Source organism: Nelumbo nucifera, chromosome 2 (genome assembly GCF_055504915.1).
Source record: "Nelumbo nucifera cultivar China Antique chromosome 2, China Antique-T2T, whole genome shotgun sequence".
NCBI classification, from domain to species: Eukaryota; Viridiplantae; Streptophyta; class Magnoliopsida; order Proteales; family Nelumbonaceae; genus Nelumbo; species Nelumbo nucifera.
The window spans coordinates 59,146,288-59,167,710 of NC_142650.1; the positions used below are offsets into that span (position 1 = coordinate 59,146,288).

The 21,423-nt window shown below is 34.9% G+C and overlaps 1 protein-coding gene and 1 non-coding gene across 2 annotated transcripts; both read right to left on the reverse strand.

Annotated features, from left to right (window-relative positions):
• Positions 1–7,097: 7,097 nt before the first annotated feature.
• On the reverse strand, positions 7,098–7,170 carry TRNAR-UCU (transfer RNA arginine (anticodon UCU)). Its single transcript has one exon. It is a non-coding gene; the product is annotated as a tRNA-Arg (tRNA).
• A 2,309-nt stretch (positions 7,171–9,479) lies between these two features.
• On the reverse strand, positions 9,480–21,019 carry LOC104612526 (pyruvate kinase 1, cytosolic). Its single transcript, XM_010279966.3, has 16 exons — positions 20,753–21,019; positions 20,401–20,497; positions 20,134–20,231; positions 19,739–19,894; positions 17,973–18,050; positions 17,686–17,817; positions 16,699–16,779; positions 16,393–16,464; positions 16,212–16,301; positions 14,596–14,740; positions 14,343–14,431; positions 12,394–12,489; positions 12,207–12,274; positions 11,858–11,957; positions 10,004–10,063; positions 9,480–9,846 (listed from the first exon to the last, which is right to left on the reverse strand). The coding sequence occupies exons 1-16, from the start codon at positions 20,819–20,821 to the stop codon at positions 9,694–9,696; spliced, it is 1,584 nt and encodes a 527-aa protein (XP_010278268.1). The 5' UTR covers positions 20,822–21,019; the 3' UTR covers positions 9,480–9,693.
• Between the last annotated feature and the right edge of the window lie 404 nt (positions 21,020–21,423).

Sequence of the window (21,423 nt, forward strand, 5' to 3'; positions counted from 1 at the left end):
TTTCTTCTCTCCCGGTGGTGGGCAAGCAATTCGACCATTTAGGGTCAAATGGATTAATAAATAATGTCATAATTAAATAATAACTTTGAAATATAAGAAATATTTTTATTAATGATGAAATTGGAATGCCAAATCCAAAATATACCTAGAAATGAAATGATGCCATAGTCAAATAATAAAACTTTTAATAAAAGAAAATATAAAGAATTGCAAAAATAAAAAAAGATAGAGAAAATTTTGGGAACATATCCAATGTTATATTTATAAAAAATAAAATATTGGGTACATCTATAATATTATGCATTCATTATATTGAACAAAAATAAATTTCACACATAAGAAATATTTTTATTAATGATGGAAATGTAATACAAAATTTAATATCAACCTAGAAATCAAACTATTTTTCTTTTTAGATGGTGGGTTAGTGGTTTGAGTCAAATGATACCATAGACAAACAAAAATTAAGTGTGATAAGTAAAAAATATTTTATATAATATAAATAAAATATATTATTTAAAGGGAAAATTATAGTCAAAGTCAGTTATACATTTAAAATTAGGTTGCAAGTTGGTCAAGAAACCAACAAAACTCTAACAACCAATTCTACATTTCAAATTATAAAAAACCCCGCCATGTCATCGAAGGCTTATGTGGTTGTTGCCAACATGGGACTCTTAATCCATGTTGGACACAACAAAAGACTATACCAAAAATAGGTTTTCAGTTTTCTCTCTCACTCCCTCTTTCTCTCGATTTTCCTCCCTTCTCTCTCATAGTCTCATTCTCGCACTCATCTCTCGATCTCCCGCTCCCTCTGTCTCTCCCACTCTCTCAGCTTTGGTCTGTAGCCAAATCAAAACCTCCCTCTTTCTCTCTCTATCATTCTCCCTCAATCTCTCTCATTCTTCTCCCTCACTCTCCCTCTCGATCAATATCTCCCTCTCCCTCAATCTCTGTCATTCTCCAATTGGTGTAAATTTCATAACCAAGAGTTTCTTGTGAATTTTTATCAAATTGGTTTAATGATTTTTGAACCATACAAAGTTGGTCTCATGTTCTTTTATACGATCTGATTAATGCCATATAAGTGTGTAAGAAAATAAAAAAAAAAAAATGAGAGAGGGAATGGGAGAGAAATTGTGGGAAAACGATAGAAATTAAGAGATAATGAGAAATTGATTGAGAAAAAGAATGAGAGATATTGAGGGAAAATGATAGGTAGAGAGAGAATGAGAAAATTTGATATAAAGAACGTAAATGCAGAAACTAAAAACCATTTTTATTTATTTTTAAATCACACAGTTGTTGAGCAAATAAAGATGACCGTGAGTGAGAGAGTGTGAGGGAGGTTGAGAGAGAGAGAGAGAGAGAGAGAGAGACTAAAAACTCTTTCTTATTTTTTCCAATCACCCAACATTAAAGGGTAACTTCAGTATAAGCTTGTTGTTGTGTCCAACATGGATTAAGAGTCCCATGTTGGCAACAACCACATAAACCTCTGATGACATAGCGACGGTTTTTATAACTTGAAATTTAGAGCCAGTTCTTAAAGTTTTGTTGGTTTACGGACTAACTTGTAAACTAATTTTAAATGTACAACCTGCTCCAACTATAATTTTTCCTAATTTAAAGCTAATCCAAAAGAAAAGCTATTTTCTTATCTATACGATGGGTCAATGATCCAACTTTTTAAATAAACCCATGATGTCATAATTGAATAATAAATATTTAAGTTTATTTTTAATCATATTGTTACTTTTATTAATTTTCAATTTCTATCTTAACTATGATATATCTAAAATTCAAGTAGTTAATATGAAAAAAAAATCTGATCACGTGCAACACATGTGCTTAATTACTAGTATTCCTAAATATTGAAACATTTCCTCACTTTTCAAATTGGACCTAGACCTCCCCTCTCAGATTTGCAAACCGTACTCTAACAGAGAAAGTAAGCATACCCTGAGTTAAATTAGGGATTAAATAAATTTGTAATCAATTTAGCTTTTTTAGAGGAAAAAAAACTATCATCTTTAACCTTGGAATAGTCAAAACTTGACTGCCTCTTCATATCACTGCTACATTGCTTCCAATGAAACTCTGGTAACGTCTATAGATGTGTTCTTCTTCTCTTTGAACACCAAGTGGAAGGAATTCTATGTGGATCTATCGTTAGAAAGTTAGAATTTTGAAACATTTTCAATTCTCCGCACTTTGTTTCTGATAAGAAATGTTCATTAGAAGATGCCTCATGTTTAATCTAGAATTCATGAATATAATACAGACCTGTAGATGGCTTTTGAATTCATTGTTCGTAAGTCCGTCTACCTTCATCACTTTCCTAATCTGCTTAGCCATTGCAGCTAATAGTAAATGAATTATACATTCAATGTATCAATTGCTATAGGTTTGGTTTTATCACTAGATAAAATATCAGTTTGTAGGGTGTTCACGATTCGGTTTGGTGTGGTTTGGAGAAGATTTCAGACCACACTAGTAAATTATGGTTTGAAATTTTTCTAAATCGAACCAAATTGTTTTATTACAGTTTGATGCGGTTTCTAATACGGTTTGGAGACATTGGACCATTCTATGATTCTTTTGGACTAAACCCAATGAAAAAGTCCAAATAGTTCCCCTAAAAATTAAAACTTAAAACTTTTATTTATTTATTATTTTATGATAAAATAAAGAGTTCATTATATATTTATAAATTTATGCATTCTATTTAGATATATTATATATAATATTTATATATCATATATTCATAATATATATATATGTGTGTATAAAATTTTGGTATATGGTTTATGGTTTACGGTTTGATTTGATTTATAAAATTCAATAAATCAAATCAAAACCGCAAATCGTAATTTAGAAAATTCTCAAGCTGAACCAAATCGTTTATAGGTATAAATCAAACCAAACCACAAATTCAATTTGACTCGATCAGGTTTTGCGGTTTTAACCATATAATGAACACCCCTACCAGTTTCAATGGTGGGTTAGATGCCAGTGACCAGAATGTATTTAAGGATGCCTTTTTCCCAGTAAGGAGAGGTTTTTGTCTATGTAAGGCAATCTATTAAGCAAAGGATAATAAAGGGAAAATTGAAATTTTCAAAAAACTTAAAAAGAATATGGTGTACATGGACGAAGAGTTAACAAATGGGAGATTTTTGTCTACTAATGTCATCTAAGAAGGGAGGTCTACGTCCAATTTGAAAATTGAAGGCATTTTTCAGTATTTAGGTGCAATATCAAGGGAGGTTTAAGCCTTTTACCCTATTTTTATTAATGATAGAAATAAAATACAAACTTAGGGTCCATTTGATTCATAGTCATAATCAAAATTGGAATCTGAATGGTCTATTCCCTACACCTGTTTGGTTCAGTCTGGAATCAGAATTGGATGGAATTGATTTTCATTCCCAAGGGAGGGAGAATGAATGGCCATTCTAATTCCGAGTCCGATTCCAGACCCCTATTCCCGCAAACCAAACGGGCCCTTAAAACCAATCAAAAAATGGAGTTGTTTCCCTTTTTGGTGGCGAATCAACAATTCAACCTTTTGGATCAAATGTATCAACCCTTGATGTCATAATTAAATAATAATAATTAAAAAAGATGAAAATACACTAAAGTATAAAAATACAAAAAAAAATATTGTAGAAAACATTTGAGGACATCTCTAACATTGTATATTCATCATATTAAACAAAAATATTGTAGAAAACATTTGAGGATCTGGTTCCATGCTTTTGTCATGATTAATAATTGGACTAGTTCCAGTTCTTACTTGTCCTGAACCAATTATTTTATTAAATATATAAGTTTTTCATGATTTTGTTTATAATTTTTAGCATATTTTATGTCTGAAATGGTAAATTCGATAGATAATATATATAAGACAATATTAATTAAAAACATTGAATTTATTAATATATAAATAATTTAATATTTTACTATTATTTTTAAGGTGATATTATCAAATTTTAAGTTCTAACTTATTATTTAAATAAATAAATATAGTTTTCGGTATACTTAGGTCTATTTGGTCTACGTCCAAGTATTAACCAGAGGGAAAAACTTTTTGGTTGTTGGGAGCCAACAGTCTAGGCTGTTGAAAACTTTTTTGGGCATGACATGTTATCATAGCTGTGGGGTGAAAGGGTAATTGTCTCCCATTTTCCTTTGGCCAAAAAGACAAACAAGGGCATGAATGGGTCAATCCCAGGCAATAAAACCCGACCTGTTGATAGCCCTATTTATATCCTCTAATATTATTTTCTTAAAGTTCCATTTGTTTTAGGTGTAAATTCAGCTTTACACCGACAGAAAATGTTACTAGCCCTTTCAGAAGAGAATAGAAGTGGCATTTACTATTAGCCCTTTCAGAAGCATGGTTCAAAGTTCAAACTGGGTGGTGCTTGAGGGCAATATCAAGCACCACCCAGTCTGCATTTGTTTTGGCCAAAGGAAAATGGGAGACAATTACTAGCCCTTTCAAGCACCACCCAGTCTACTAGTAGCATTGACCTCAACTTTGAACCATGCTTCTGAAAGAACCATGCTCCAAAGACTCCAAACCTAGTAGCATTGACCTCAGCGAAAAGAGAATAGAAGTGACATTTACTATTTAATTTTTCCACTAAAATGAAGACAATGAATCTCCTCTTACATTGTGTAATAAATAAAATGAAATAGATTAATGGGTTTGGTTGAGTTTAATCATAACAGTAGATGAAGAAGGAACACTTTTTGCAAAGCTTACTTTATGAAATACCATGTGTAATTACTTGGTTGGATCTGATGAAACAAAAATAAGTCTGTATCAGTCCCTATAATTAATAGGCTTGTCTCTGAACTGAATGCCTTTTTGCTTTGTTTTCTAATGCATAAAATAATTAAATAAGCGGAGTAGATCAGTAGACACAGACAGGTGGGATGAAGCTCAAATCAATCATTTTAATTGGAAGACGTTTTTAGTTCGATTTTTTATGATTCTGTAGCAGTTCATCTGATTGTAGTTGGAGTAGTGATGCTCGTGTGACTTCTGTGATATTGTTCTTTGTCTGGTAAGCTTCAGCCTTTTCTCTTGCTTTTATGTCCTGTTCTGTTTTTGGACTAATGTCAAGAGTCAGAAGGGAAGTGGGTTCTGTTTCTTTTGATGGCGATGGTGATGGTGCTATGGTTGCTAAATTCTGCAATTTCATCGTAGAATTCGTCTAACTTTCTGTCAGGATTGAGAATTTGTTATTTTATGAATTATGGGTTGGAACAAGTTGATGTATAAACTGAAATCTGATATCTGAAAAGCAGAGTTGCAGAAATAATACTCTTTTTATGGATATGATATCTAAAAACAGTGAATTAGCTTTTCTGCTTTTTAGAACCACTATAGTATTAAAAGAATAAAAGAAGGCATTTTACTTATCATGAGTCATTTGAATGCATTCAATGCATGAATGGGTCGCCTCTTACCTCAAATCATCCTTATTATCATTTTTCAGAAGCATGGTTCAAACTTCAAACTTCAAACATTAACAGAAACGAGACTTAACTTCTGAAAAGCAAATTTTTCGATATCAAACTCCATCTCAGCATTATCAAGCACCACCCAGTCTGTAATACTTGGGTCCAAAGTGGGATCTTGCAATGTTTCTATAAGGGGACAAGATGCTTTATGGAGCTTAATGCTGGCCTAGGAAAAGGTCGAATGAACTATAAAGCAAGGGAGAGTGAAGCAATACATTTTGTTTAGGCTGCGTTTGTTTGCAGTGTAAATATGGACCATTCTAATTAAATACTCCGGTCCGTATTTATTGGCATTTAGATGGAACGTAGTTAAATATCGTAAATCTATGTAAAACTTCATTCACTTTAAGTTTTACGTCATAATCGATGTAAATGTTTACATTGATATTCAGATTAAAAGGACAAGGAGTCAAGTGTGCCTTTGTTCTAATACTCACCCTTTACTGGAACAGTATTTTAATGGAGAAAGGTTTCTCCAGTTGACCCATTAATTTTTGTTAGCTCAAAAAACAAGTAATAATTTTCCTGTTTATAGAATCATAAGCAGACAGACATGAGACCACCATCAAATCCCACTGAAGCAGCAAGAAAGTGAATGTCTCGTTTATATAAGCGAAAAATGGTTGATTTTTTGTTTTGCTTTTTTCAGAGCAAAATTAAATAAGGACATGAGTTGTATAAAATGTTGAAATTCAGTATGTGTTTTATTATGTTTAAGAGTAAAACAAACATTTAAAGAACTACCCTGAGAAGCCCTGCTAGGTTATGAATTATGATGAATTTATGCTTGAATTTAGGAATAATTGGCACTTTAGTAGGTGTTTGGCATCGGTGCTGGGTATGTCTGGGTTGTAAGCGCATTGTCATATATAGGCTGTTTTTTGGAAAATAGCACTGGTTACCAGTACTATAGAACCATTTTCAGCATTGATCATATTATCTAACATCCAAGATGATGTCACATTGATACCACATCATTCTATTGCTGGCAGTAATAGATTGTTTTCTAAGAAAACATAGAATTTAGTGTTGCTTCAGACCACATTTTTCTAATTTCCACGATGTGGTCTGAAGCAATATTTTTCTTTTTATAGAAAAATGGAATCAAATTAGAGGCTGTTTTCTGAAACACCGCTTTTTCTGATGTAGCACCTACATGGTTCCGTGTTTTCTGAAAAAATGGCATCAATACCAAACACCGCCTTAGATATTGACTTAGTTGTTGATGATACCTGAGGACAAAAAAGGGGCATCTGAATCTGATCACCCAAGGAATGATATTCCAACACAGGCAAGCAAGATGGTTAATGCAGAGCTTTTTAGATAAATCCAACACTCTTAGTTATCTCTCTCTCATATTTCTATTCAGTGATCATCATCCCTGCAGGGTTCCAGACATGAAGTTTTCAGGATTTTATTACAGACATGGTGCTCTCACGGTCTCACCTTTCATTGTGGGAATGGAGGTCGAAGAAAACAAGAGTTGCACGAAACCATTTCTTGAAAGTAAAAGGGAACGCCCGGTAAAGAAAATATTCACAATAAAAGAAAAGACCCACGCCCGGTGGGACTCGAACCCACAATCGCCTGATTAGAAGTCAGACGCCTTATCCATTAGGCCACGGGCGCTAACTGTGATTAAGTCTCTAATATAATTAATATATACGTTTCCATTACTTAACCCAGCCGCAGCTCGCTCGGCAGATTCGACCAGCTCAAGATTTTTTTTCGTACAAATGTGAGCATCCTATGAACGGAGAATTATAGATACACACGATGCAGAATTCCGAATTCCAGCCCCCCCCTTATTATTAGCCCTCTCCCCTCGGCATTAATTCACCGTCCGGATGCATTAATCAGACTAAGATTTTAATTGAATTGAACGAGGTAGGATCGGTGTTTTCAACTTGTGATTGATAAAGTCAATTGAATCATTCAAATGGTCATATAGTTAAGATTTTGGGTTTGGTTTTAGTAAAATTCAAAAAATGATAAAAAAATCATTTAATTACTCAAAAATCATTCAATTCAATAACTAGGTTATGGATTGTACACTAAATATATATATATGCAAATTTTGGGAGGCCATAATTTTGCATTCCGATGTTTGATTGAGATGATCTTTTGTTTATTTTGGATAATTTTTCAATACATATCCATCCCAAGGCATTGTATGCACCTTGCCCCATTATTTAGTCAAAAAATCCATTTTTTGGCCTCAAATCACAATTTTTAATATTTTTTTATAAATAAAATTTAAAAACATATATTACATTCATACATATTGCTTATACACACCTATTTATCCATGCATACATATTGCTGACATGACACGATCTGACCCGTTTGATCCAAACAATCAAACCGATGATCAACAACCCAAAGATGTGTGATAAAACATCCTTTTGAGAAATTGTCTAAAACTCACCATGACTTTTCAGCATTTTTCTTAAATTTATCATAACTTTTCAAAACGTCCAAAGAACCCCATGTCATTAACTTTTCATTTTCCAAAACTCACCATCCATAATAACATCGTTAGTATTCATTAACAGAAGTTGTCCAAATCAACACAAATGCAATTTTTTAACCAACCTTATTAAGCATATAGTTATGTCAACGTAATTTTTATTAGGGTTTTTATAGTTCAGTCTACCCCAGAAATCTGAACCCCACCGCACAGGTGGGGTGAATCCTGACCATGGATTGATGCCAAATCCATGGCCAGGATGCGGTTTATAGGGGGGCGAGTAGTATACTAGGAGGGGATTGAAGTCTAATTAACCCATTTTTTTATTCAATACACCTTTGTCCTATTTGGCATATGATAGAAGTGGACATTGGACCCTACATAACCATATGTCCTCTTCTTGACCATAGATCCTTTTTTGGTCTCGGTTCTTGTTGCATTTGAAATTAAAAGGGATAATGTAACAATTGTACAGATATGGAGTGTCAGATGAGTTTGATTTCAATCAAAAACGTTCTTTTTTTATTTGAAGCTCCCTTTTTACTTAAATACGTAAAATGGGTAGAAAAATTTTTAGATTGAAGCATTTGAGATATATTTTTGTTGTTTTTTAATCAAAGTTTTGCTTTATTTTCCATTTACAACAAAACAAAGCGATAATTAAGTCTACCCCAACAAATCCGATTATAATAAATAAATAAATATACGTGTGTATATATATATATATATATGACTCGGGTCAGGTCTAAATTAATTTAGGACCGAGTGAAATCAATTTAGAACTGATACCCAAAAGGCCAAAACCGAGGTCGGTTCCAATTCCTGGATGAAAAATGCGTAAATTTTAGACAATCTCCCCATTCTTTCCATGTGATTTTATGGGCTTCAACACAGTCGGAAAATTAATTTTAAGTCTGACGACGAAAGATGCACGCCCAAAAATACCTGAAAAGACCAAAATCACGAATTTCAAAAAACTCCAAATGGGGCTGTGGGGCTACTTACTACACACCCCTATGGTCGCGGTGGCGGTGGCCGGTGGGATTCAATCCCAAGGCTCCAATACCACCAGCAGAGATCTTATTAACTAACCAATTGACACCTTTCGAAGCTTTTCTGTCTTTCCATGCAAATAAATGGTAAATGTGCTTTTACGGTTTTACCAATCTGGTAGATTGATTCATTGACCAAACAGTCTTCATCTTTAAAAGCTCAATACATCCTTTTTTGCCATGTAGAATGTCGTCAAACAGCACCAAAATAATCAGAGTTCAGAAACCGTGTTACCCCTAAAATGGTAAGGGCTTGAATGAATCCAACCAAGATTTCAGTACTGCAAGGTTTCATCGAAGCCAGAAATGGGACACACACCTAAACTCTGGACTCTGGACTCTGGAGTGCAGATTCTCATTTAAAAAAGGAATAAAAGATTTCGACCAAGCATACAACTTGGATATGCCACATTGCATTGCCACCACAAGCTTCAAATTTTGCATTAAATGATTGCCTCAGTATACACTCTTAATACAAGTGTTGCCCATTGGCTTATAATCTAGAACATGGGTTTGGTGCCTCAGATCAAGGCTCAGTGACCCACCACCATTTCATTTAAAACTGGGAAGAAAGCAGCGAAAGTAAATATAAATAAAATTCAAAAAGGTGGTGATCAAACAAATCAGCATCTAGTCTTCCAGTTCAATAATCTTCACAACTGAAGAATCCCCAACTTTCTGGCACACAACAACACGATCATGCGACTTGATCACACCAGAAACCTTACCGTGATCTAGTGCAACCTTCAAAACCGACTCATTTGTTGCATTTGTCGACTCAGCCTACATGCAGAATCAAGGAGGTAAGAATCAGATATAATGAAAACCCTATTAATCCAAGGTAACAGATGATAGATGCATATTTTTTCCACAGATGGATCATGGATGTATTATTTGACAACTCCTCAAGAAGCATGTTTTATACATATAATGAACTTACCGGATGTCGAGGATCTGCGAGCATGGGGAAAAGGCCTCTAACTACGAGTGATTGCCTTGCCTGCGCGGTTCTCATCAAAAAAAGCATGCATCAGCTAGGATCACATTTAGGTGGATTCAAAATCTGATGCATATCATACAGTACACATCGTTGTATTGTGAAACTTTGAACCTTGAGTTTGCTCCCATGTAAAAGGGGCAGAAAAACAATTAGGCCATAAAAAGGAAATCGTTGACTGATATTTTACAGATCAAAACCTTTTTCAACCCCCTTATTTTATAGATTGAAAATTTTCCTCCCTTGGTTTTGTGCAAAAATACGTCTTCCAGAATTTCTTGCATCTCATAGGGGAAAAAATCCCACCCCTCTAACATGGAAACAAAGACAGCCTAAAGAAAATAAAAGAAATTATGAATTTTTTGCCATGATGTCCGGTTAAATGTAAAAGCTCGGATATAAAAGTTTTACTAATTGTTATCTAACAACATAACTGCGCATTCATCAATTCGAGTGCAGTATCAATAACCTTTCAGCATTCCCTAGTCCAACCTTCTAAGAAATTTTGTTCTTGGTGAACCACCAAAAAATGGAGACAATGATATATCATCTCAAATTTCAACATTGATAAGAACATAAGAGCCAGTAAGAGCATAATGTGCTTTTACAATATCAGGGACAAGGAGAATACTAAAAGGTGATAGACTATAGAAGGCAATTGAAGAAGCACCAATAACTGCATGTAATAATTGAAAATATCTAGTAAACATGCTTCAGGATAGTATAGCACAGCTTTTATGGAAAGGGTTTCACGCAGTAAGGCCCACACTTGAGAACTCATTCAAAAGATCACAATTAAAGAAAGCTGAAACAAAGATAAAATGGAATTCGGCTAATCTTTACAAAAGTAGCTGTTGAAAATAAATTAGAAGATTGAATTGAATTTATTTTTACAATATATAGAAGGGACCTTTGTTTTTGGCCATGAAGAAATCGCAAAAAATGGGAAGACATCACTTCCCAATTTTCCCATTTTGAACTAAAGAACATCATGGATTCCCAAAGAATCTTCCAAAATGTTAGCAAATACTAAGTTCAGCACTAGAACCACTTCTGGAGCTACAAAAAGCAATCCTAACAAATGATTTTAGTGTGCTTTTTTTATAGGTAACCATGAACTTTTCTAGTTACAGTAAAAGAATGTTAAGTATAGTGCAAGCAGATACACTCATAGGGCTAGCATTACTGTCTGCCCCCATGATTTTGTACATCTTGATTTTCCTAGTGATCTGAAATTATATTACTCATTTGGTAGAATAAAATGAAATTAATCAATTTCGGCTATTTAACCCAAGAGACATCTATAAGCAAAAAAAAAAATTAATGATTTTGGTATTTTATTAATTTCAGGTAAAATTAAAATTGTAGGAACTGAAATTTCAAGTTATTTTGCAAAATTTCAACAAAACTAAAAACCGTTTCTTTGGTCTTTCTAGATCCAGTTCAAATACATACACCTTCACTCACCATATATTTGATTGGTATCAGAAATATCCTTAACAAGTGTGATGCCACCATTATCAAACATAAAATAGAATAAGCAATCAATAAAAAGAACAGTTAGAAGAAATTATTATAGCTCCCTGTCCTTTTTTCAGTAAGATAGCTCCCCTCTTTGTTGCATTGTTTGGAATCTCTAGACTCTTCGTGGCACTAGTAAGGCCAAAAATGTTTTCTAACAAGCTGAAAGTAGAACTACTTCTAATTTAGAACTATTTGACTCAGTTAATGTAACCTACTAAAATTTATCACAACTTGCATTTTTTTACAACAATAATAATTGGATCAGCTAAATACCTCAAAGGCACCAGTAAAACTCCACTTTAGTTGATTTGTTTTGAGACGAGGGATGACAACTGATATAACTGGCATTGTTGGCCTATACTTTGCAATCAATCTGCATAAAAATAATTTAGTGATCAATCAGTGTAATGTAAAACACATATTTGTTATTCTCTGGTGAGAAACCCACCTAAACCTAACTGCCTGAACAGCTAACACCCCCCCCCCCCCCCCCCCCCCACACACACACAAACGCTGACACCACACACAGATAGGAATCTTTTGGTGGGGGAAGCAAGCTGGAGACTATCATTTAAGATTTCTAAATGAGCATGCACATGTATATTCCATATGAAGGGAGTACCTAGCAGCCCTTCCAGATGAAGTGAAGACAATAATAGCAGAAGCCTTCACCTTAATTGCCGCACGTACCTAGATGAACAACATTAATATTAGCACAATAAGAACCACTCCCACCAGGGAAAACTTCAGAGAAGCCATCAGTATTTAATGCGGAAGAGGTGATTATAATAGAATTTAGATGGAAATACCGCAGAGGAAGCAATTGATTCCAAGTGAGTCATTGGTTCTCCAACATATTTGACAGTCTTCTTGAAATATAGATCTTGGTTGAAAACCTTCTCTGCCTGAAACAATCAGCAAGAGAAAATAAATGAACCAAGGAAGTTGCCAACAAGTGATGAAAAGAATAGGAATAAAAAATTACAGCCGTGTGACGATACCATAGATATGTATATATTTTAATTCTGTGCATTGGCATGAGGAATCAAATATAAACCTACTGAGACTAAAGGCAACATATACAGAAATTATGCCTAAGCATGGAAATGTGCAATTAAACTTTTCAACTCAAAATAGAATTGCAACTTTTGTTCATTCCTAGCTGTTTCATCACAGCAATATGCTTTCACTTCACAAATGTAGCTTGCCAACTAGGGGTGTCAACGGTATTCAAAAATCCAATTTCGAATTCAAGATTCGATATCGAATAGAATTTGGATAATTCAAATATCTAATCGGTTAAATTCGGATATTCTATTCATACCGAATAGCTAATTGGATTCGAATTCGGATATGACCTGATGTGATTCGATAAATATCCGAATTCGACCGATTATTTAATTCTTATATAAAATAATTAAATGTTTTATATAATTTATATATATGATAATTAAATTATATAAATAATTTATATATTAATATACTTTATATAAAAAATATTTATTTTATATATTTATTAATTACCTAAAATAATTAATTGGTTGAGTTCAATCGAATTCGAATATTAATTTCCAATATCCGTCAGATATCGGATTTTCTAATCGGAATCGGTTTTGGATATTGCCTAATTTGATTCGAATTCAATCCATTTACACCCCTATTGCCAACTAACAAAATAGATTATTTCTACACATTTATGCTGGCGAAACCATAAAGAAACTATCTAGTAAAGTCATAACATACTAGGTCAATGAATGCAAAGAGAAACAGGTGATCAAACTCTTTTATTTACTTATTTTTTGAAACAGGTGATTGAACTCATTTTTTTATTGATGCAGGATTAAAAATTAGTTTATATAAAGATCAAACTGCATTCAACTATGAGCATTCTTTTTGGTGTTAAGTTATAACGAAGTAATGCAACATGCCAATCTTGGGAAATAGCAACAGTGACTAATATTTTTTCATCAGGCCTCCATAGACAAGACAACTAAAATATGGTTATCAACTATGCTTGCAATCTCATTTTCATTCATTTCCAAATTTCTTGCTTCTTTTTAATTATTGGTTGTAAGTTTTTCAAAGTCAGGCCCAAGATCTGAATCTTGACTGTCTCAAGCATCTTTATTTTCAAATTGATGGCAGAAGCAACTAAATACTCCACCCACAAAATGGATGTGTTTAGAACTATCAAGTTAGAGGGCAGAGTAAGCAGTCTAGACCATGAAAGCCAAGCCCAATGGCATGAATATTCACAGTTTTAAATATATTTCCCAGTAAGTATTCAAACTCCAAAACTCTAATGACCAAAATAAAGTTCAGATTCTAGCAGCTTTAGGGAGTTTTCAGTACTGTGGACAAAGCCACAGATAGCTCATTTCGGTCTATGCCACACCCTTATTGGTGTTCTCTGAGATTGTAGCATGGACTGATCCACACTATACTGTGAATTGGTCCACACTATCTCGCAATTTTATTATCCACATTTAAATATCATGGATCAGTTCACACCATGGTATATCCAAACATTCTTATAAAGTATTGCAATAAATGACCAAGATTTTTTTCTGACAAGGCATCCACACACAACAGTGCAGAAAACCTACAAAAAGTGTGGTGTGGTTTCAACCACACCACAGTGGGGCCCAATGGATCAATCCGCACCATGCAATTTCTTGTCCACGATATTGAACACCCCCTTAGTTTGGCATGATAAACAGAACGTGTAAATCCAGAATCTAGTATCTAAAAGACTCACCTCAGCACAAATTTTACCAACAATAGATATGGTCTCAACAGGATACAGTCCTCGCAGGGTTTCTGCACCTAGAAGGATCGCATCACTTCCTGTACCCATCAAAAAAATGGGAAAAAGGTAGACAAATAAGCATGTCTCTTTTTAATCAGTAACACAATATGAAAGTTCTAATCAAGGTAAGCTACTGATTTATAGAAGGTAAAAGAAAAATGACGATTTCAAGCAGTATCTCCCACTGGAGAATAGAACATACCATCCAAGACAGCATTTGCAACATCAGTTGCCTCTGCACGAGTTGGTCTCAGGTTATCAGTCATACTATCTACAACACGGGTAACCACTGCAGGCTTCCCAGCCATGTTGCATTTGTAGACAGCAGACTTTTGAAATAAGAACACCTACATAACTCATAAGGAATAAGTACCAAATAGTCTTGTCGAATAAGCATAACAAGTTTTATTGATGCAAAGTCAAAGAAAGAAAAAAAAAAAAACTGTAAGAAGAAACATCCCCAACAACTATCAAGTGTCATTTATCTTTTCACTACCACTTATTGAGGAAATATCCACCATTATCTAGTTCAAAATTTTCTATCAGCTACCATGACACTTTCAATGCCCTTGACTCAAGACAGCAGGCTACAAGTTGGTACTATACCATACCCAGGATGCCAATCAATAGAAATTCCATCCTATATAGTTTCATTAAATTTGACATTTCTGAGCATAAGCACATTAAGCCATATCAGGCCTGGAAGAGAAGTCACTAATACCACAAAGACATTAACTTTAGATAAGTAAACCCTCTATTCTTTTTTTTTTATTTCTTTTGAAGGGCTACACAATGGGGGAGCCCATCCCCCAACCCAGGTGCAGGCAGGATTCGATCCCAAGTCTCCACCATGACCAGCAGGAAACCTTACCACCCAGCTAGTTGGCACCTTGCAGTAAACCCTCTATTCTAAAGTTTGTGAAATCATTTAGAAAATTGAAGACAGCAATTCAGAATATTTCCTCCAAAAAGCAATCAAGAACAACAGAGAACCACTTAGAAACAAAGGTATCAAGCAAATTTTTTGTATGTGAAGCACAATTCACAGAAAGATACTTCAGCACATGTGCATATATTTCACATGCATGTAAAGACACACAAACACCATGCATATTTTTTGACATACATGCATATAAGCATTCATTCTGGACCAGTTAAGGACCATGAGACATCTCTGATTAACTGAAAACTATGTTATGGATACAAGAACCTTATGTCGGGAAGTCAGGGAACCCCAAGTAATAGAACTCAGTGACTCACCAAACAACTTATTTTTTTATTTTGACTTTTATGATAGTATTTATTTAATATATAGATAATGCAATAACCAATGAGAAATGTATATAAATTAAACATTAAAAAGATAAATCAATAAACACTAAATAATCAAAACAATTTATAATTGGTTATACTATATTCGTTTAGCCAACCCCATATAGTTGGGACAAGGATTAGATGATGAAGATGATGATGATGATGACGATGATATCATGATAGGTATTAAAAGTTCACAATTCATGTTCAAACATTAGCCCTAGGCTCCAAGATTCATAGACACATATGACGGGCACGATAAAGAAGAATTCCCTTTGGAATTTCACATTTGTACCCATGTCCACACACATGACTCATGATTGTCTTTTCCAGAGTAGGCATTAAAGCATGTGCACTCATTAATCATTATGCCTTCTATGTTGGGTTAGTTGTGAATGTGTATGGAGATGCATGCATCCAAATAAATGTATTCCAGGACCCCCAAAACATCATTGAAAACTGATAACAATAAATAAGTCATTTGACGAAATTCAGAATACTGGCCTTCTCAGGTGGAAGATCTATGCCCAGATTCCCACGAGAAAGAATAATGCCATCCGCTTCTTGAAGGATCTCATCAAAATGCTTTAAGCCCTGCAGGAAATAGAAGAAGACAGAGTTGCTCATTCACATTATCATACAAGTACAACTGTTTCCAAGAAATCTAATTATGCATGCAGCTCACCTCTACATTTTCAATTTTTGCAAAAATCTGAGTCTGTTGGAGGTCACCCAACTTAGAAAGAAAATCACGGGCCTGTACCACAGCATCAGCAATACTATTACTAAATAAAACAACAAATTTGAGAAAGAATTCAGGTTAACTAATTGCACTAAACACTAAAATATAAAACTAATTATATCATAAATAAAGTGGATAATCTTAAAAAACTAAAATGGTTACAAACTGCAAAAAAAGATTTTCGAAAGATAACAATATGGTATGGACAAGGAAAACAAAACAGTCAAGAATACTTGGATAAGTCCTCACATGGCGAACATCCTCAGCATGACGGGTATATGACAAAGAAATGAAATCAATATTGTTTCGAACACCCCATGTGCTTATAACCTGAAATGGTTATCAAAATATCATAATATGTACTGGGTAAGAAACTTAAAGTAGACAGTTCAAAATTTACCATGTTTGAAAAATATTTGAATCAAACCCATAATATTTAGTGTGACTGCACCTTGCAAGTTTAAAAGGCAACTCATTGATCCGGGTATCACTTAAGGGTCCGTTTGGTTCACAGTTGGAATCAGAATCGAAAACCTTCAGAATTGGAATGGTCTATTACCCCCTCCATTCGTTTCAGACTGGAATCAGAATCGGGGTTCGAATTGGCTGGAATGAATTCTCATTCCCAAGGGAGGGGGAGGGAATGGACATTCCCACAAATGGGGGAATGCCATTCAGCAGGAAAGGGAACCAGATTCCAATTCCGCCCAACCAACAGTTGGATCCGATTCCGGACCCCTATTCCCACGAACAAAACCGCCCCTAAAGATCATTTTCCATAGACTGGTTTTCTAATATGTCCCTACGCAATTTTGGTTCTTAGGGAAGAAATAAGCAAGTTTAGAGATCCACATTCACTAAAAGACTGTTTGATAACAGCTGAAATGACTGAACTGAATGACTTATTACTTTGTCTTGTAATGGATAAATAGTTATATGATAAAATATTAGGAGTACAGTGATCAAACCCAATGTGCCATTCAGCCATTAAGGAGTTCACAACACATTACCTACTTAATGATTTTATTCACTAAAAGACAGAGCAATATGTCTTTCAGTCCAACCACTTCAACTGTTAACAAATTGTCCCAAATAAAAGTTGTCAGAGGATAAACCATAACATCTTGAGGCATCAGATGATTGATAATGTCCAGCCAAGTGAATGAATATAGCTTCCAAAAGGGCATCGCATTAGCTCCATAGTAGGAAAGAATGGAAAAAATAACTAAAACTTACTTCTTTGTCTTTATCAGTCAGGGTAGGCAGCTCGATACGAATTTGAGAAACATGCAATGTGAACAATGACCCAGCCAGAGTAGCGGAGTTCTTAATCATGCAAACCACATCTTCTCCCTTAACTTCAGCTACCTGCAGTAAAATACATAAAATTTTATAACTTCAAGGGAAAAAATATTAGTAGTCCTTCAACCAACATATTTCAATGCCCAAGTTGGGCAAGTATACAAGGAATGATGCAATTTAGCAAATTCCAAATCACAAAACTCTAATAACATCTGTCTTACCTCAAGCCAAACAGAAGTTGTTTCACTTCCTGTGAACAGGTATTGACCAATAAAAATGGTGTCACCTTTATTCACAGCCTGCATATTACCAAAATTGTGCTTAGAAAAATGAAATACAGTGATATCAAGGTACAATTACCAAGGTATATTGAATGTAAAATCCTATTACACAACACATGAGCACAGAACGAAAACTGGGAAGAAAGGTAAAAATGGTTAAGAATAGTTTACATTAATTTCCACAAGTTTAAGAATAAGATATGCTCAAACATAAAAAGGGAAAAAGTAAAAGCAATAAGAGAAAGTAGAACACAATACATATGATCCTTTAGAGAAAGCAAACCCCAAGAATCAAGATATAATAAGTTGTTGTCTTTAACAATTGGTAGTGTTACTTGTATTCTGCCCTTTTACATATATTGGTAGTGTTACTTATATTCTGCCCTTTTACTTTTAACAATTGGTATAATCTTCAAAAAAAGAAGCCTTTTTGGTGCTTGTCCCTGCACTGGTGTACCCTTTGTAAAGCTGATGGTGAGTCTTGCTCTCATTTACTTATACTCTGCCCTTTTATTTCTTCTATTTGGGAGTGGTTTCTCTCTTTATTTGGTTGTAGGTGGACTCCATTCGTAGCCTCTTCACCTATTCAGTTGGTAGCTGGATCAAAAAGAGGGGAAAAATCTTGTGGAGGTGCACTATGGCAGCAGTTTGTTGGACAATTTGGGACGAAGGAACCAAAGGATATTTGCTGAAAAAGAAAGAAGCAGGGACACAATTATAGAAGTGATTTCTTTGAAGGTAGCACAATGGGTAAAAACAATGAACCTATTTGAGGATATTTCAATAGAAATCATCATGAACAATTGGCAGGAAATAGCAGTTTCGGCTCCTAGGAGAATCAATGTCCATCCGATGTGGCTCCCTCCGATGGAAGGTTTTATCAAACTCAACTTTGATGGGAGCAGTGAAGGAAATCCAGGGCCATCAGGGGTTGATGGTGTGTTCAGAACAGAGGCAGGTTCAGTTATAGCACTTTTTTCAGGACCAATTGGAGTTGGAGATTCTTTGAGAGCAGAAATTCTAGCCCTCTTGGAGGGGGTAAAAAGGGCTAAGGAGTTGAATATAAATAGGTTGATTATCGAAGGAGATTCGCAAGTGGTAACTGGCTGGATAGAGAAGGCAAACGATGGGTTAGGGCATACATTAATGAAAGAAGGCACTTTAAGTGGCTAACCCAATGAATGGATATGCGTGTCCCGTGGGTTAAAAGATGTGCTAATTCATTTGCAGATGCTTTGGCCAAACAGGGGGTGGGAAGAAGTCAATTGTTTTGGGCTACTATGTAATTTTCCTGGTGGGGGTGTGGTAAGAGGGTTTACTTCCCCCCACCTTTGTATTTTAAACTTTTTTCTTAATTAATGAAAGTTTTCTGTTACTGATTAAAAAAAAACAATTGGTAGTGTTACTAACATAATTATCTTTAACACTGTCAACCCTGATTAAGGATGAATCAGAATGTGAAATAATATCAAACATTAAAAAGAACTCCACAAAGCAGCAGTATCAGATTTTAAAACAAAGAAAAATTCCAACGAGAGCAAGAAAACCCACTAAATATCTAACAACCGAAGGAACTCAATTATCTAGCTTAAAGTTGTCATGTACTAGCCTTGGCATATGTGACACCTCATTTATCCAAAAACATTCTCAATTCACAGAAATAATTTGCAGGTTGGAGGTGGCCTGCCATGATGGACGTTGCTTACCTTTGCTAGTCCAGTAAAATTAATTGGCAACAACTCCGATGAAGCTTCCTCATCTTGATCCGGTGTCAGAACAACATGGGCACTCTCTTGAAGCAAAATAGGTTTCTCGCTTTTATTGACAACCTGCAACTCTGGGCCGACGGTGTCTAGCATAACCTAAACAAGGAAACCAAAATCTATTAATGCCAAATTCCCATTTTCTATTTGAGCAGGAGAAGAAATCAAAATGGCGGAACTCGTCTTGACAAGAATCTCAAGTTTTGACCCAAATGATCTAGCAAAACGCCGACGCAATTGAGGCATGGAAAAAATGATCGACTAAGCTAAAATGAATAAGAATTTATATTACGGGACAGATCATACAGCTTGAGATAAACAAGGGACAGGGAGCTTACAGCGCAGAGCTTCTTTGTGCTTTTGACAGCCATCTTCAGATTTTCTAGAGTCTCTTGGTGATATTCGGTGTCTCCCCATGAAAAGTCAAAACGTGCCACTGCCATAAAAGACAAACCAAACTTTAAACGGAGTGAAACCAAATCTCCCAACACAAATCCAAATCGAGAATGAAAAACCATTTTTTTTTTCTTTTAAGAAACAAATCAAAGTCAACTCACTAACTGACAGAAGCTAAAAATCAAGAAGATAGATCCGAGAGATAATACCAGACATCCCCGCCTTAAGGCAACCAGAAATAATCTCCACAGATCGCGACTTCGGACCCAGTGTCCCAACTATCTTTGTCATTGCAGGGAAGAAAGTCTGCAGAATTCAACACGATAAATCCCAAATCAAAAACCAACCAATCAACCTCTACTATTCCAATCTCCAACAATACTTTCGTCAAAATTGTCGAAAGGAGGGGAAAAGAATCGAAGTCTCAGTATAGAAATATATATATATATATACATATATACATAACTTTCACAAAAAAGATAAAATCATCAATCAACAGATCTCCATAGAAAAGAGGTAAGAAGAGAAGTAAGCAAGTACAATCGAGGGATTACTACTTACAGGTTTGGATGGCTCGAGGATGGAAGCCATCCTAATGGGTTCTTCGAGAAGCAAGTGAGTCGAATGCATTTTCGATCGACGACGATAATCTGAGAAACAATCGACGAAAGAAGAAGCGGAGACGGAGCTCGAATCCTTCGACGGGATGAATCCGCCTTCGAATGAGATCGATGAAGCAACAGAGACGCACGCGGGCAGAATATGCTATTGTATTACTTTCTGACTTTCACTTTCACTCTCCATTTTGTAAGCTATTGCGTAATAATGGCGTGCGAAAAGTAAAAACCGGGTTCAAGGAAAGCGGAAAGCCCATGACCATGAGACAAGCGGAGTGATTTGGGCACGTCCCATTGATAGTCCGCACCTACGTGTCCATGAGAAAGAGATGGGAAGTACAAAGTTAAAAAGACAACAATACCCCTGGTATGTATTATAAAACATACGAATTTTGCTGAAACCTCCTATCAAATTTGTGATTATTGCTAAAACCTCTCCTCTAAATTTTGGTAATTGCAATCATAAATACTTACATTTAGGTGTAGATATGAATTAAGCTTTTTCATAAGTCATTTGAACTCGGCTCGTGAAAAAATTGATTTGGCTCGATCTAAATTGATCTTTGAGTCAAGTTCGTAAGGCTTATTAGCCTACAATATATATAGTTTTATACG

Excerpts from the sequence above, each read along its gene's own strand:
- LOC104612526 (XM_010279966.3), bottom strand. The coding sequence starts at position 20,821 with ATGCATTCGACTCACTTGCTTCTCGAAGAACCCATTAGGATGGCTTCC. Across the intron at positions 16,780-17,685 it reads TGACTGATAAAGACAAAGAA|GTTATAAGCACATGGGGTGT; the intron begins GTAAGTTTTAGT and ends TAACCATTTCAG. Across the intron at positions 16,302-16,392 it reads CAAAAATTGAAAATGTAGAG|GGCTTAAAGCATTTTGATGA; the intron begins GTGAGCTGCATG and ends TATTTCCTGCAG.